Source organism: Saccopteryx bilineata, chromosome 10 (genome assembly GCF_036850765.1).
Source record: "Saccopteryx bilineata isolate mSacBil1 chromosome 10, mSacBil1_pri_phased_curated, whole genome shotgun sequence".
Lineage (NCBI taxonomy): Eukaryota > Metazoa > Chordata > Mammalia > Chiroptera > Emballonuridae > Saccopteryx > Saccopteryx bilineata.
Window position 1 is genome coordinate 4,336,480 of NC_089499.1, and position 15,476 is coordinate 4,351,955.

The following is a 15,476-nucleotide window of genomic DNA, read 5'->3' on the forward strand; positions in this document are numbered from 1 at the left end:
TGGTGTTTGCAGACAGCTGGCCAGGAGTTGAGCTGCTCCCCCTCCTGCGAGGGTGTGTGTGTGTGTGTGTGTGTGTGTGTGTGTGCTGGGGGGGGGGCTACCTAATTGTCACCTTAAACCTAGGGAGAGGGGCTTGAAAGGGACCTGTTAGAGAGGCTGGGGATCACAGTAGACTCCTGCCTGAGTGATCAAAAAAGTGTGGCGGCCCTGGCGGGTTGGCTCAGTGGTAGAGCGTCGGCCTGGCGTGCAGGAGACCCGGGTTCGATTTCCGGCCAGGGCACACAGGAGAAGCGCCCATTTGCTTCTCCACCCCTCCCCCTCTCCTTCCTCTCTGTCTCTCTCTTCCCCTCCCGCAGCCGAGGCTCCATTGGAGCAAAGATGGCCCAGGCGCTGGGGATGGCTCCTTGGCCTCTGCCCCAGGCGCTAGAGTGGCTCTGGTCGCAACAGAGCAACACCCCAGATGGGCAGAGCATCGCCCCCTGGTGGGCGTGCCGGGTGGATCCCGGTCGGGCGCATGCGGGAGTCTGTCTGACTGTCTCTCCCCGTTTCCAGCTTCAGAAAAAAAAAAAAAAAAAAGAATTGATGCTTCTCATCTCCCTTCCTATCTGTCTGGCCCTATCTATCCCTTAGAAAAAAAGTGTGGCACTGCGGCTGACTAGCTGTTCTGACTGAGGAGCAAACCGACATCACCACACCGAGGCAGTCTTGTCCCCATGGCTTGTGAGGACAAAGCATGGTTTGCATCTCCAGGGGACAAGATGTGGATCACCTGCCGGAGAGAACTGGGGTCCGCCTGTCTCAGGGCCTGTCCCAGGAGGCCTCCGGGCGGGACAAGGAGACCTCAGCAGGAAGAATAACAACGTCAGGGTTTAGTCCTTCCTACCTGCCTGCCTGCCGGGGGCCCCTCCGCTCCCACCTCCTGGTACCCACTGCCCCAAAGTGGGTTTAAAGAACAGGGCAGCAGGAAATAGGGGGGAAGTATTTTCTCATCCAGTTGTTTTCAACTGAGGGCAATTTTGTTCCCTAGGGACATCGCGCAACATCTGGAGATGTTTTTGGTTGTCACAACTGGGGGCTGGGGTGTGGCACAGGCACCTAGCGGGATGCAGGCCAGGGGTACCGCTCATGGCGCCCAGGACTGCCGCCTGCAGCACCTAGGCCAGCAGTGCCGAGCTGGAGGAGCCCTGGCCTCGACACTGCCCCACAGGTGCGCCCAAGCGCCTCTAAAGTGCCCGCGCGGGGACAGCCCCAAGGGCACATCAGGGCCTGAAGACCCGGAGCCTTCCAAAGGAGGGGACGTGTCCGTCATTTTCTGGGTAGCGTGCCTGTCACAGGGACACAGAAAAGGGCATTTCCACCGGGGGCTTTAAAACCTGGAATGTCAGAAGCGAGAACAGTGCCGTTTAGCAAGCACACTCTATGGGCAGAGCACTGGGCTGAGACACTGTGTCAGATTGTTTGCATTGGACTCTCCTGCAACCCTGAGAGGTAGATATTATTGTCCCCATTGTAGGCTCAGAGAGGTGAAGTAATTTGCCAAAAGCCAGAGGGAGGGAATCGGTATGTAAACCCAGACACCTGCCAGACTCCGAAATGATTGCTTCTACCATCAAATCATACACCGACTTGTCATCAAATTCCCCCCACCCCCAAACGCAATGATGACCTGGCTAAAGCAGAGATCCACTTTATTATTTATTTATTTGTATTTTTCTGAAGTTAGAAGCAGGGAGGCAGTCAGAAGGACTCCCGCATGCACCCGACCAGAATCTACCCAGCATGTCCACCAGGGGGCAATGCTCTGGGGTGTTGCTCTATTGCAACCAGAGCCATTCTAGAGCCTGAGGCGAAGGCCATGGAGCCGTGTTCAGCTCCTGGGGCCAATTTTGCTCCAATGGAGCCTTGGCTGCGGGAGGGGAAGAGAGAGAGACAGAGAGGAAGGAGAGGGGGAAACGTGGAGAAGCAGATGGGCGCTTCTCCTGTGTGCCCTGGCCTGGAATCGAACCCGGGACTTCCATACTCCAGGTTGACGCTCTACTGCTGAGCCAACCGGCCAGGGCCCCACTTTATTTTCTTAAATGTTTATTTTATTGATTTTAGAAAGAGAGGAAAAGAGAGAGAGAGAGAGAGAGGAACATTGATCTGTTCCTGTATGTGCTCTGACTAGGAATTGAACCAGCAACCTCTGTGCTTCAGGATGATGCTCTAACCAACTGAGCTATCTGGCCAGGGTCAAAGATCCACTTTAAAAATAATGCTTGGCCCTGGCCAGTTTGCTCAGTGGATAGATCATCGGCCTGGTGTATGGATATCCTGGGTTTGATCCTCAGTCAGAGCATACAGGAGAAGTGACCATCTGTTTCTCCACCCCTTCCCCTACTCTCTCTTACTCTCTCTCTTCCCCTCTCACAACCACCTCTCAAGCAAAGTTGGTCCCAGGCATTGAGGAGGGCTCCATAGCCTTGGCCTCAGGTGCTAAAATAGTTTGGTTGCCGAGCAACGAAGCAGTAGCCCAAACGTTCAGAGCATCACCTGGTAGGAGGCTTGCTGGGTGGATCCCAGTCGGGGCGCATGTGGGAATCTGTCTTTCTGCCTCCCCACTTCTCACTTAATTAAAAAAAGAAGAAGAAGAAGAGAGAGACTGGTTGTCTTATACAATTGAAAAATTCAGAATAACAGCTCCAGGACTGGCTGAAGCAGGGTGTGACAACAAACACAAAAATCCTTCAGACCAGCGGTTCTCACTGTGTTTTGGTCGGTCAACCCCCGCCGGGGTCGTGACCCACAGGTTGAGAACCGCTGGTTCAGACCCTTTTCTCCTCTGTCAAATGCTCATGCAGATGTTACTGAGTTCCACTGTTGACTCTTTTTTTTTTTTTAGTTTTCTGTGCCATTTGTTTCTTTTAAATATTTAAAATCCTAGCGTGCGGAGGACCCGGGTTCGATTCCCGGCCAGGGCACACAGGAGAAGCGCCCATCTGCTTCTCCACCCCTCCGCCGCGCTTTCCTCTCTGTCTCTCTCTTCCCCTCCCGCAGCCAAGGCTCATTGGAGCAAAGATGGCCCGGGCGCTGGGGATGGCTCTGTGGCCTCTGCCTCAGGCGCTAGAGTGGCTCTGGTCGCAACATGGCGACACCCAGGATGGGCAGAGCATCGCCCCCTGGTGGGCAGAGCGTCGCCCCTGGTGGGCGTGCCGGGTGGATCCCGGTCGGGCGCATGCAGGAGTCTGTCTGACTGTCTTTCCCTGTTTCCAGCTTCAGAAAAATGAAAGGAAAAAAATATATATATATTTAAAATCATGGAAGATCAAAGTTGAAAAAGTTATCTCTGGGATGAATAGTCAGAGCACAGGAGATTTTTAGGGTGTGCTGTATGCCCCACTCAGTAGGAGACAGCAGGGGTGCATCCATGACAACATGCATTCGTCAAAACCCAGAGAACACACAACCCCAAGATCAAAGCCTAATGTAAATTATGAACTTCAGTTAATCATAACATAGTAATATTGGTTGATGAATTGTAACAAAGGAAAGAAATGTAATTAGCAAACCTTTGAAGGAGGAAGAAGGTTATGGGAACTCTCTGTCCTATCTGCTCAACGTACTGTGAACCTGAAACCCCCCTCTATAGAAATAAAGGCTATTTTGAAATACAGAATTATTTCCTTTCCCACACTGGAATCTGTCCCTGAATGTTTCAGTCAGGCCGCTATGAAATCATAAGGTTTCAGATAGGAGAGGTTCTTGAATTTTATCTTATCCCAACCCTGTACTTTATAGATAAGGACACTGAAGTCCAGGGAGCAGAAGTGGTTTCCCAAAGAAAAGCACGCAGCGATTTCATTGCTGACCGGGGATGGGAAGGTTTCTCTTCCCAGCATGGGGTTCCTGGAGCCACTCCACGCTGCCAGGAATATTTATTTTCAATCTTAAAATTTTCTTCTATTTCTTAAAACTTCCTTAAAATTTCTCAATGTTTTTCTTAAGAAGAGGCTGACCAAACTCAGTGTTAGAATACAGGGGCGTGTTTCGCCTTAAAAAAACTCCCTGACTGGCTTCTGCCCTTTCCCCAGACACTCTCCTTTTAAAAGTCGGAGCCAGCCTATGCCCCTTGCTGATTGGGGCAGGCTGTCTGTTTGACCTGGAGTGACCTGCGTGGCTAATGAAAAATTCTGGCTCGGTAACTGATTTGGCCAAACTGCAGCCGTGACCTGTGGAGAAAGCCCAGGCGCTGTCATCCTAAGATGCTATGAGGCTGATAATCAGGCCAGTGGGAACATATGGAATGTGTCACGCCCATTTTTCTTCCTTGTCCAAAACGATTATCCCATTAGACAAGGGCGAAGCTAACAAAACAGATGCCTAAGAGATGAGATTTCAGGGTTCCCATACTGACCAACCCGTTTATTCAAATGACTTTATTGCTTTACGTAGAATTGTCCCCTGTCCTTAAAGGAGCCTGACCTGTGGTGGCCTGACCTGTGGTGGCGCAATGGATCAAGTGTTGACCTGGAATGCTGAGGATGCCCAGACTTGCCAGATCAAGGCGCATACTAGAAGCAACTGCGAGTTGAAGCTTCCCACTCCTTCCCCTGCCCCGCCCCACCCCCTGACTTTCTTTCCCTCTCTCCTTGCTCTAAAATCAATAAATAAAATCTTTTAAAAAGATTACAATTTAAAATCAGGTTCCTAACTATGATACTTACTTTTGTATTGATACATATGTGAAAACTCCCTACCCCAATTATGAAGACAAGTGTATTTTGATCACAAAAGAGTAAACTACTAAACTGGGTTACTTCAGAGGTGAGGATTGCTGGTGCCAAGAGACCTTGTCCTTGTCACACTTCGGTACTATTTGTATTTTTACAAACTGGGCTTTTATGGTAAAGACACAGTTTATAAAGTGTTTTAAGTGGGAAACTAGAATCTGGAGGTGAGAAGTGACCTTCCTGCTAAGTAATGATTTTAGAGGTGAAGGGAATTATGATCATTATAAAGGCTGAGGACTATTCAATTTCTTGTTTTGCAGTTAACTTATTTCTTGTTTACCTGATAATCGTCTGTCTTTCCCATAAGAGTGGAAGCTCTGTGACAGCGGACACCTAAGTGCCTACAGGGTCACGGTCCCAGCCTCCGTCCTCACTCCCTTAAACTAACATAGCAGCCTCCTGGGGCCTCTGCTACTCCCTCTGCGTTGTTTGCAGGAGCCACTGTAACCGAAGACCGCAAACTGGGTGGCTTAACATCACACAGATTTGTGGTCTCGGAGTCCTGGAGGCTGGACATCCACAGTCAAGGTGTTGGCGAGGTTGATTCTGGCTGAGGCTGTGAGAGTCTGTCCCACGCCTCTGCCCCAGCTCCCCCCCCCCCCCATGGTTTGCTGCCAAATCCTTGGAGTTCAGGATGGCAAGTGCTACACTCCCCACTCTGTCTCTGAGGTCACATGGCACTTTCCCCTGCGGTGTCTGTCTCTCTTCTCTTCTTATAAGGACACCAATCACTTTGGATCGAGGACCCCACTGTACTCTGGTGATTATATCTGCAATGGCCCTATTTCCAAACGAGGTCACATTCTGAGGTGCTGGGGTTCAGGACTACAACATTTCTTTTGGAGGGGGACACAATCCAACCCACAAAGGCTTCCTACAGTAAGGTGACCAACTTTTTTACAATGAAAAGGAGGACAAAAATAAATGGAAGAAAAAATATTGTAAATAAAAGAAATAGGCCCTGGCCGGTTGGCTCAGTGGTAGAGCATTGGCCTGGCATGCTGAAGTCCCGGGTTTGATTCCCGGCCAGGGCACACAGGAGAAGCGCCCATCTGCTTCTCCACCCCTCCCCCTCTCCTTCCTCTCTGTCTCTCTCTTCCCCTCCCGCAGCCGAGGCTCCATTGGAGCAAAGATGGCCCCGGGCGCTGGGGATGGCTCCTTGGCCTCTGCCCCAGGCGCTAGAGTGGCTCTGGTCGCAACAGAGCGACGCCCCAGAGGGGCAGAGCATCACCCCCTGGTGGGCGTGCCGGGTGGATCCCGGTCGGGCGCATGCAGGAGTCTGTCTGGCTGTCTCTCCCCGTTTCCAGCTTCAGAAAAATACAAAAAAATAATAATAATAACAAGAATAATAAAAGAAATATTTTATTCGTTGCAACAATAATACACTATAATATGATAAATGCATAATAAAAGCATTTGCAATATTTTATGTTGTAATTATGCTTACATGCCTATTAATTTTTAATAATTTTAAGAAAAAAGTACTCATTTAGATACGAATACGTCACATCACACGCAATGGATCGACTCTGCATCGATCAAATATGGACATTTACAGATTAGTCTTCTGATATCAAAAAGGAGGACCTGTAGGAGGACACTTTTTGAGGGAGGACGGAACTTACAAAAGAAGGACTGTTCTCCCTAAAGGAGGATGATTGGTCATCTTACTACAGCCAATTCTTCACAGAGCTACCAGAGTACACTTTTAAAATATGTAAATTGTTTCACTCTCCTGGCTCCCTGTGACAGCAAGAATAGAATCAAACCAGAGCCATGTGACTTCCTCTTTGCTCCATCCTCATCCCTTCCCACGTTGCCTTATTCCTCCGAGGGAGGCCCATTGGCCACTCCCATCCCTAGGGCGCTCCAATGCTCGGTTCCCCTTGGGGTCTTTGCTCTTCCTCCTGTCTGGGAGGCGCTCCCTCTAGATGCGTGCCTGGCTCTCCTTGCTTCTTCCCAAACCAGGGCCACTTGACGAAGAGGTCTAACTAGAACAGTGACCACTCCTGTCTCCTGTCGCTCAGTTTTCTTTATAAAGCTCAGTGCTACCTGGCAGTCTAGCTGACATTTATTCGTTTATTATATTACATGTCTCCTCATTAGAATGTAGGCTCCATGAGGGCAGGAATTTTTTTTTTTTTAATGTGAGAGCCTTGCAGGTATTTTTATTGATTTTTAAATTCAGTTAAACTTTTGAACGGGCAATCATTTACATGGTTCAAAGTCAAAATGATATTAGAGAAAGGTATCTAGAGACGGCTCATTCCCATTCCTGCCTCCGGCCATCCAGTTTTCCCCATCCCGTAAGAAACCATTGCTATTAGTCTCCCAGTGTTTCTTGATGTTTGCATCTGTTTACACATACTGTATATTCTTATTTTCCCCGCTTACACCAAAAAGATCATTTTATACATAGGTTGCACCTTGCATCTATTCCTTGCAAATATTTCCTGGACATCATTCCCTGTGAGTTTATTTATTTATTTATCTATTTTGGTATTTTTCTGAAGTTGGAAACGGGAAGGCAGTCAGACAGACTCCTGCATGCGCCGACCAGGATCCACCCGGCATGCCCACCAGGGGGCGTCGCTCTGTTGCAACCAGAGCCATCCTAGCACCTGGGGCAGAGGCCATTCAGCCATCCTCAGCGCCCGGGCCATCTCCGCTCCAATGGAGCCTGGGCTGCGGAAGAGGAAGAGAGAGACAGAGAGGAAGGAAGGGGGAGGGGTGGAGAAGCAGATGGGCTCTTCTCCTGTGTGCCCTGGCCAGGAATCGAACCCAGGACTTCCGCACGCCAGGCCAACCGGCCAGGGCCCATTCCCTGTGAGTTTATAGAGAACGTCCTCATCTTTTTTTACAGCTGCGTCATGTTCCCTTTCTGAGACACACCACAGTTGATTTAATCAGTTCCCTGCTGACAAACACTTGTGGCTTGCGTCTTTCTCTATTACCACACATGCAGGACCGGGGTTTTTATGCTGAGCCCCCGCCCCCCAGTCTTGAAGTCCTTCTGCACGGAGTAGACTGTCATTAAGCAATGCTGGAAAGAATGAATTAACCGAGATAAGGAGCAAAGGAGGGCATGGTAGAAAGGAGCAGAGGGGTGGCCCCCACCTCCCCAGCACGCGGTTCCGCACGGAGGCGCCACCAGGTGGCGCTGCAGGCGGCGGATGCGCCTGGCCGGCTGGGGCCTGGCCGCTCTTGCCGTGCGCGCCGACGCCGGTGCGGAGACAAGCGTGGGGGGGAGGACGAGTCATATGACCCGCGGGGCTTCCTGGCTCCAGCCGCCGCCGCCGCAGCCGCCGCCACCGCCCGAGCCCGCGGGAGTCGCGCCGGGCTCGAGGAGCCGTTGGGGGGTTCCGGGCCGAGGCCCGCTCGCGTGGAAGCCGCCGCCGCCCGCCCGCGCGTCCGCCCGCGCCCCGTGCCCCGCGCCCGGCCGCCATCATGCTGGCGCTCATCTCCCGCCTGCTGGACTGGTTCCGCTCGCTCTTCTGGAAGGAGGAGATGGAGCTGACGCTCGTGGGGCTGCAGTACTCGGGCAAGACCACCTTCGTCAATGTCATCGCGGTGAGCGGGCCGGGCGGCGGCGGGGTCACGTCCCCCGGGCCGGCGGGGACGCGGCCGGGGCCCGGGGAGGGCGAGCCTGGGCTGGCTGCGTAGCGCCGGGGGCCGCCGGGGGGCTGCGGGGTGTCCTGGGGCTCGCTCCGCGGGGGGCCGCCGAGGGCCACCTCCGGCCTGTCCCTCTCCCGGACGGTGGGACTTGGGCCAGCAGCCCGTGCGTGGGTCCTGCGAGAAAGGAGAATGAAGAGGGACCCCGAGTCCCCCGTGCGGGCTCCTTCCTCAAGGGTGCGCGCAGCGTGTCCCCTGGGGCTCAGGTGCAGGTGTCGCTCGTGCCCCGGGGACCGCGATGAGTTGGTGGCTGCCGCGCTGCCCGGTGGCAGCTGGGGACGGAGGTCCAGCACTGCCCCGCGTCTGTTAAGCTAGGCAGGGAGGGAAGGTCTGCTCCAACCCGATCGGCTCGTGTCCCGATCGGGGGGACAGGACGCAGGACGGATCTGCAGTCCGCGGGAAGTTCGCTGCCTGGACAGACAGGGTTGGGGGGGAGGTCTTACCAGGGGAGGGAAGGGAAGGGACTGAGTAGGGACACGGCTTGTTGCAGACCCAGGACGTGGGTGACTGGGAGGGAGATCGCCCCGGCACCCGTGAACAGCGCGGTGTTTATGCAGCCGTGGCTGAGCGCGAGGACGGTTATTAAATTATGGCTGTTCGGTCGGTTGTGGAACAAACAGGGATTCTCATCCGTCTCTGCTTAGAGCCCAGGAGTTGCCGTGACTCAGTCTTAGCTGGTAGAGGCTCGTCCTTCTCAGGATGAGTTTGAAACTATTTTATAGGTAGGTAGCAGCAACTATTTTATAGGGAGGTGGCAGCGCTTCTTCCACCTTGGAGGCCAAGGCTGGAATCCTTATGTAGCAAGAGGCTAGCTGTCCAACTGGTTTGGTTGCAGAACGATTCAAACCCAGCTCCTGTATTGGAGAAAACAGGCGTCATGTGACTCTTCGCCCTGCACTCATGGAGCAGCAGGAGTGAGTAAGACTTGGAAAAAAAGAGCAGCAGACCTCCAAACTTCCTTTGAAGAATGTTGTTATGTATAAGTAGAAACAGATTTACCTGTTTGTTTGGCTCTTTTTGTAATAGGATCTTTTTTTTTTTTCTTGAAATGACTGTTTCAACAGGTATAGTAGGGTGGAATGTGTATCTAATACCACTAAAATTAATGAAGGAAAAACTTTGGACTAATTATCCATGTTAGAACTTTAATATCATGAGGCAAAAGACTGTCTGGGTGTCTGAGCTCAGTTTAACTATATTTTCTGGTATTCCCCTTGGTTGAAGACTTGGAGTCGCCTTGTAAGGCAATCTTAACCTTTAGGTAAGACTGAGTTAATATCTAGTGTAGATAGGTATATTACTACAATCAGTCGTATCCGTTGTAGAGTAGTTATGCTTGGGACACCTGAACAAAACTTGGGTAAATCTTTGAGAAACTCAAAACAGTGTAGCTTAATAGAATGAGCATGAACTTTGACGTCAGGCAACCATGGGTTTACCCTCTGCCTCGGCCACCTTGCATCCTTGTGTCCTCATTCACTGTTTGCTTTCTCATGAGTTAAGTGGAGATAATATGTTTCTCGCAGAGTTGCTCTGAGAAGTGAAATGACATGTGTGAAGTGAGTAGCATTGTGCCTGCCCATAGCAGGGGCTAGGTAAGTGGTAGCTGTTGGTATTATACGTAGTGGGTACCAGCCTTTCATGCAGAAACGCTGAGAAGGGAATTAATTAACTGGGGTCCTTTTTTTTCTTTGAACCGAGTCTGTAATGTATCTTAACTGTGAGCTGCAGTAGTGGATTTATGGATTGAGGCAAGTAATCACATTACATCACACATACAGACCCATTTTAAGAATTTAGATTATTTTTAACAACAAAACTTCTGGAAAGCTGTTGAACTCAAAAGTGAACCAGTGGTTCCACTATTTTTTTTTTATTATTATTACTATTGATTTTAGTGAGAGAGGAAGAGAGACAGAGAAAGACAGAAACATCAATCTGTTTTTGTAGGTGCCCTGACCAGGTACTAAACTGGTTACCTCTGTGGTTTGGAATATGCTGTAACCAACCAAGCTATCCAGCCAGGGCATCCACTGTTATTTTAACATTAGACTGTTCTGTTTGAATTATAATGATATGCATAGGTTCCATTAAGAAAAAGATCTGGGCTGTAATTGATGATGTATTAAGGTGCAGAAAATAAGGCCCTAGCCTGTTGGCTCAATGGTAGAGCGTCGGCCTGGCGTGCAGGAGTCCCGGGTTCGATTCCCAGCCAGGGCACACAGGAGAGGCTCCCATCTGCTTCTCCACCCCTCCCCCTCTCCTTCTTCTCTGTCTCTCTCTTCCCCTCCCACAGCCAAGGCTCCATTGGAGCAAAGTTGGCCCCGGGAGCTGAGGATGGCTCTGTGGCCTCTGCCTCAGGCACTAGAATGGCTCTGGTTGCAACAGAGCAACACCCCAGATGGGCAGAGCATCGCCCCCTGGTGGGTGTGCCGGGTGGATCCCGGTCAGGCGCATGCGGGAGTCTGTCTGACTGCCTCCCCATTTCTGGCTTCGGAAAAATACCAAAAAAAAAAGGTGCAGAAAATAAGATACCTCAGTAAATCTCATTCTTTTTTCTTTTGAAACCTCAGGCTCTAAGTCTAATCAGTGATTCTCATAGACTATATTGAGGGTGAGGAAGAGTTTAGTAATTAAAGGTGATTTTACAGAGTTTTAGATAGAAACAGTGTGTACAAAATAGTAAATTTAGCATTATCTTTTTTAGAAATCAACTGTACTGGTCTCTGTCTTTTGTATAAAGTGTTTGTTTTATAAGTGTGTTGAGCACCAGGAGTCACTTTTCTCAGATTCAACAAGTAACTTCCCAAGTATGAAAGGCTTCAGATGAAGCCAGTTGTTTGGGGTTTTTTTTTAGTAAAAATCAACTTTTTTTTTGTAAATATCAAATTAAAATGTGGCTATATCTTCTTCCTGAAAAGTTTAAAAGTAGGCAGTAGATGTTATTCAACTTACTCAAGTGGTTTCTGAAGCTGAAGTACTCATTTGTAGGGTTTGGTCCATTCTGAAATTAGGCAGTTTACTGACAGTTTCCCTCCTAAAATTCCTATTCTTATGGTTTTAAAACTGAAATGATGCTTCATTTTACCTAATACTTTTTGTAGGGACCCTTGATGTGAATAGTGTTCTCTTTGTTTTAGACATTAAGAAGAGTAACACCTCTCGTTCCATAGCGTGGTGAGTCAGGGTCAGGAGGGGTGTTGTGCCGTTGCTAAGTATCCGGGCAGTTGTTGCACAACGAATCATGTGCCCTATATGTGTAATGTATGTTGAGCAATCATTTATTTTTAACTGAGGCTTTAGATGGGCTATAGGATAGTTACTAAGAAATGTTTAGCCCCGGCTGATTGGCTCAGTGATAGAGCGTCAGCCGGGCGTGTGAATGTCCCGGGTTCGATTCCCCATCAGGGCACACAGGAGGTGCACCTGTCAGCTTCTCCACCGCTCCCCTTTATCCCTTTCTTTCTCTTTCTTCCCCTCCCACAGCCATGGCTCAGTTGGTTCAAGTGAGTTGGCCTAAGGCGCTAAAAAAAAAAATACATACATATATGTACGGCTCCATTGCTGAGCAACGGAGCAGCGGCCTCAGATGGTCAGAGCGTCGCCCCCTAGTGGGCTTGCCTGGTGGATCGTGGGGGTGCACGCGGGAGTCTGTCTCTCTGCCTCCCCTCCTCTCACTAAAGGAAAAGAAAATGTATAATAGAATCTACTAAAATGTTACAGGATAAGTTTTACAGACAGCGTGTATTTTCTAAAGGAGTGGTAGTATAAATGTTTGTTTACATTTTTGTGAAGTGTTGATACTGTAAAGGTTAATCCAAGGAAAAGTTTATTACTGCTGAAAATTAATGAAAGGAGATATTTGGGAAGATTGTGGAAATCTGAACCTAGAATTATTTTTTTAGGAGTTTGTGGAAACCTTAATTAAATGGTAAAATTTTATCCTCATTTTATAGATGTAGCTTGGAGATCCAGAAAGGTTAAGGGAAATTCCTGCAACCACAAAGCCAATTAGTAGCAGAGAGAAAATTAGAACCTAGGTCCAGTGCACAACGTACTTTTAAGTGAAAGGAGGGGAGATAGACTCCCGCATGCACCCTGACTGGGATCCTCCCAGCAACCTCCGTCTGGGACCGATGCTTGAATCACCCAGCTATCCTCGGCACCTGAGGCCTACACTCAAACCAGTTGAGCCACTGGCTGTGGAAGATGGGGGGGGGGGGTGTGGAGAGTGAAGGGAAAAGAAGCAGATGGTCGTTTCTCATGTGTGCCCTGACCGGGGATCGAACCCATGATGTCCACATGCCAGGCCAACACTCGATCCACCGAGCCAACGGCCAGGGCCTCTTTGTGTATTTAATTTGCATTTCCTTAATGACTAGTGATGTTAAGCAGTTTTTCATGTGTCTGTTGGCCTTTCATATGTCTTCTTTGGAGAAATGCCTAGTCATGTCTTTTGCCTGTTTCTTATTGGTTTTAGAGAGAGAGAAGAGAGAGAGAGAAACATTGATTTGTTATTCCCCTTGTTTGTGGATTCATTGGTCCCTTCCCATATGTGCCCTGACCAAGGATTGAACCCACAACCTTGCTGTATTAGGGTGATGCTGTAACCAGCTGAGCTAATTGGCCAGGGTTTGCCTTTTTTTATTGTTTTTTTTTTGCTATTGAGTTGTATGGGTTCTTTTAATATTTTGGATCTCAATCCCTTATCGGATAGATGGTTTGTAAATATTTTTTGCCATTCTATAGGTTGTCTTTTCACTTTGTTGACAGTTTCTTGTGCTGTGCAGAAGCTTTTTAGATTGATTTTGCTGCCCTTTGGTAATTTTTTAGTTTGTTGCTGATACTTCAGGTATCATATCCAAAAAATTGTTACCAAGACCTATATCAATGAGCTTTTTTTTCTATGTTCTCTTATAGAAATTTTATGGTTTCAAGCTTACATATAAAGTTTTAATCCATTTTAAGTTAATTTTTGTGAGTGATATAAAATATGGGTCCAGTTTTATCCTTTTACATGTGACTATACAGTTATCCCAGCATCATTTATTGAAGAGCCTGTATTCTTGGCTCCCTTGTCAAATATTAGTTGACCATGTATACTTGGGTTTATTTCTGGGCTCTTGATTCTGTCCCATTGGTCTGTTTTTATGCCAGTTTATACTGTTTTGATGACTAAAGCTTCATAATATAGTTTGAAATCAGGAAATGTGGTGCCTTCTTTGTTCTTTTTATTCAGAATTTCCTTGACTATTTGGGTCTTTTGTAGTTCCCTATTAATTTTAGGAGAGAGTAAAACAGTTTTTAATGCCTTCATAATTTATTCTGTTACGGCATGTCTTGTGGGTATGTTTGTATACTTGGTCACTTCCTCATTGTTGGACATTGAATGATATCCAGGGTTTTGCTGTTGTACGTCAGTTTGATCCACATTTCCTGAGGATTGGCTCCAGAGTGGACATACTGCGGTCAAAGGATGTGAATGCATTTTCTATCAGATGGTCAAATTATTTTCCAGAAAATGTGTATTTCCACTGAGAAGTTCTTCTGAACAGATTTTATATATAAAGTTGGACATGAGTTAAACACTTTGTCCTTTGATATTTTTAGGATAAAATATTTTTAGTTTTGTTGATAAGGTAAAATACAGCAGCAGTATCTTCAAACCGTCTTACTAGATAATTGCTCTGTTTCTGTGTTTAATGTTTTAAGAAGTTCCCATTCATGTGTCAGCAGCTGCTAAGACTGAGACTATAGAGAACAGAATTTCTTTTTAGTTCTTTTTTATGCAACTTTGCAGGCAAGCTGTATAAATACAGCTCATTTCCTTTAGCTATCACAGTCTAGTTGGTTTTAAACTTATTGGTGTATTGTGTTATTATGTATTCCAGAATTCTGGCGTATTTCCACGTGGTCTTTACCATGTGGAATGCTGCTTTATTCTTTTCTAAATCAGAGACTATAAGAAAATCTGCCAAGAGACCATTTTTGAGGCTATAGCATATGAATTTTTAAAATTTTATAATTTTTCTTATTTTAAGTGAGAGGAGGAGAGATAGATTCCCGCATGTGCCCCTACTGGGATCCACCAGGCACCCCCGTCTGGGGCCAATGCTCAGACTAACTGAGCTATCCTCAGTGCCTGAAGCCAACGCTGGAACCAATCTAGCCACCGGCTGTGAGGGGAAAAGAGAGAAAAGGGGAGAGGGGAAGGGAATAGAAACAGAATATTGCTTCTCATGTGTGCCCCGACCAGGGATCGAACTCATGATGATGATGTCCATATGCCAGGCTAACGCTTTATCTGCAGAGCCAACCAGCCAGGGCCTTAAAATTTTATAACTTGTTCATATTTATAAAAGTTGACTCATGTCCTTTGAGCTCATATGTGAGAAAAACATATTAACCTATTTGTTGAATAGGTCAAGATTAAATGATAATTTGAGGCATTTAGTTTTTTTAAGATGTAACAAACCAAAAATGAAATCTCTAATAGAGTCATTTGAGTTAATTTTTTTCCTCAAAGTTAAAAGCACAGACTGGACATTCTGTTGTGCATTTCTTCTAGGTTGTGCTGTTTCTTAGGCAGCTGATCTTTATCGGGGTCTGCTCTTAGTTTGCCCAGTTCTGTTCACTAGAATAACATTCTTATTTCATTTCCTGAAAGGAACTTGTCTTTTTTAGTTTAAAAAGTCTGTAGTGCTTTTTAAACTAGTCTATAGTGAGGGTTCATTTAATAATCATCTCTAAGAATTCTGTATTTTTTTAAAATTACATTACTGGCAAAATAATTATAGATTGCAGGTATCTAAATAGTGATATTTCTTCTTGAAAATTGAGGCGTTTCCTTCTAAACTGGATTAGAAAAGTAACTGTTGTATAAAAAAGAAAGAATTTAGATGATAATTGGGAAAATGATGCTAAAAATGTCTTGTGTGTACTGACTTAATAACAGTTACTTTAGTATCTACCAGAGTAGTAGTAGTATAAGAAAAAATAATCTTTAATAGCATTAAGATTTAATCACTTAATGTT

General features: G+C 47.3%; 1 protein-coding gene across 1 annotated transcript in view; it reads left to right on the top strand.

Annotated features, from left to right (window-relative positions):
• The first annotated feature begins 7,999 nt into the window (after nucleotides 1-7,999).
• Nucleotides 8,000-15,476, top strand: part of ARL8B (ADP ribosylation factor like GTPase 8B) — a 50,685-nt gene continuing 43,208 nt past the window's right edge. The window contains exon 1 of the mRNA XM_066244939.1: nucleotides 8,000-8,339. Within this exon, the coding sequence (XP_066101036.1) occupies nucleotides 8,217-8,339 (123 nt within the window). The 5' untranslated portion in view covers nucleotides 8,000-8,216. The remainder of the gene's footprint in view (nucleotides 8,340-15,476) is intronic.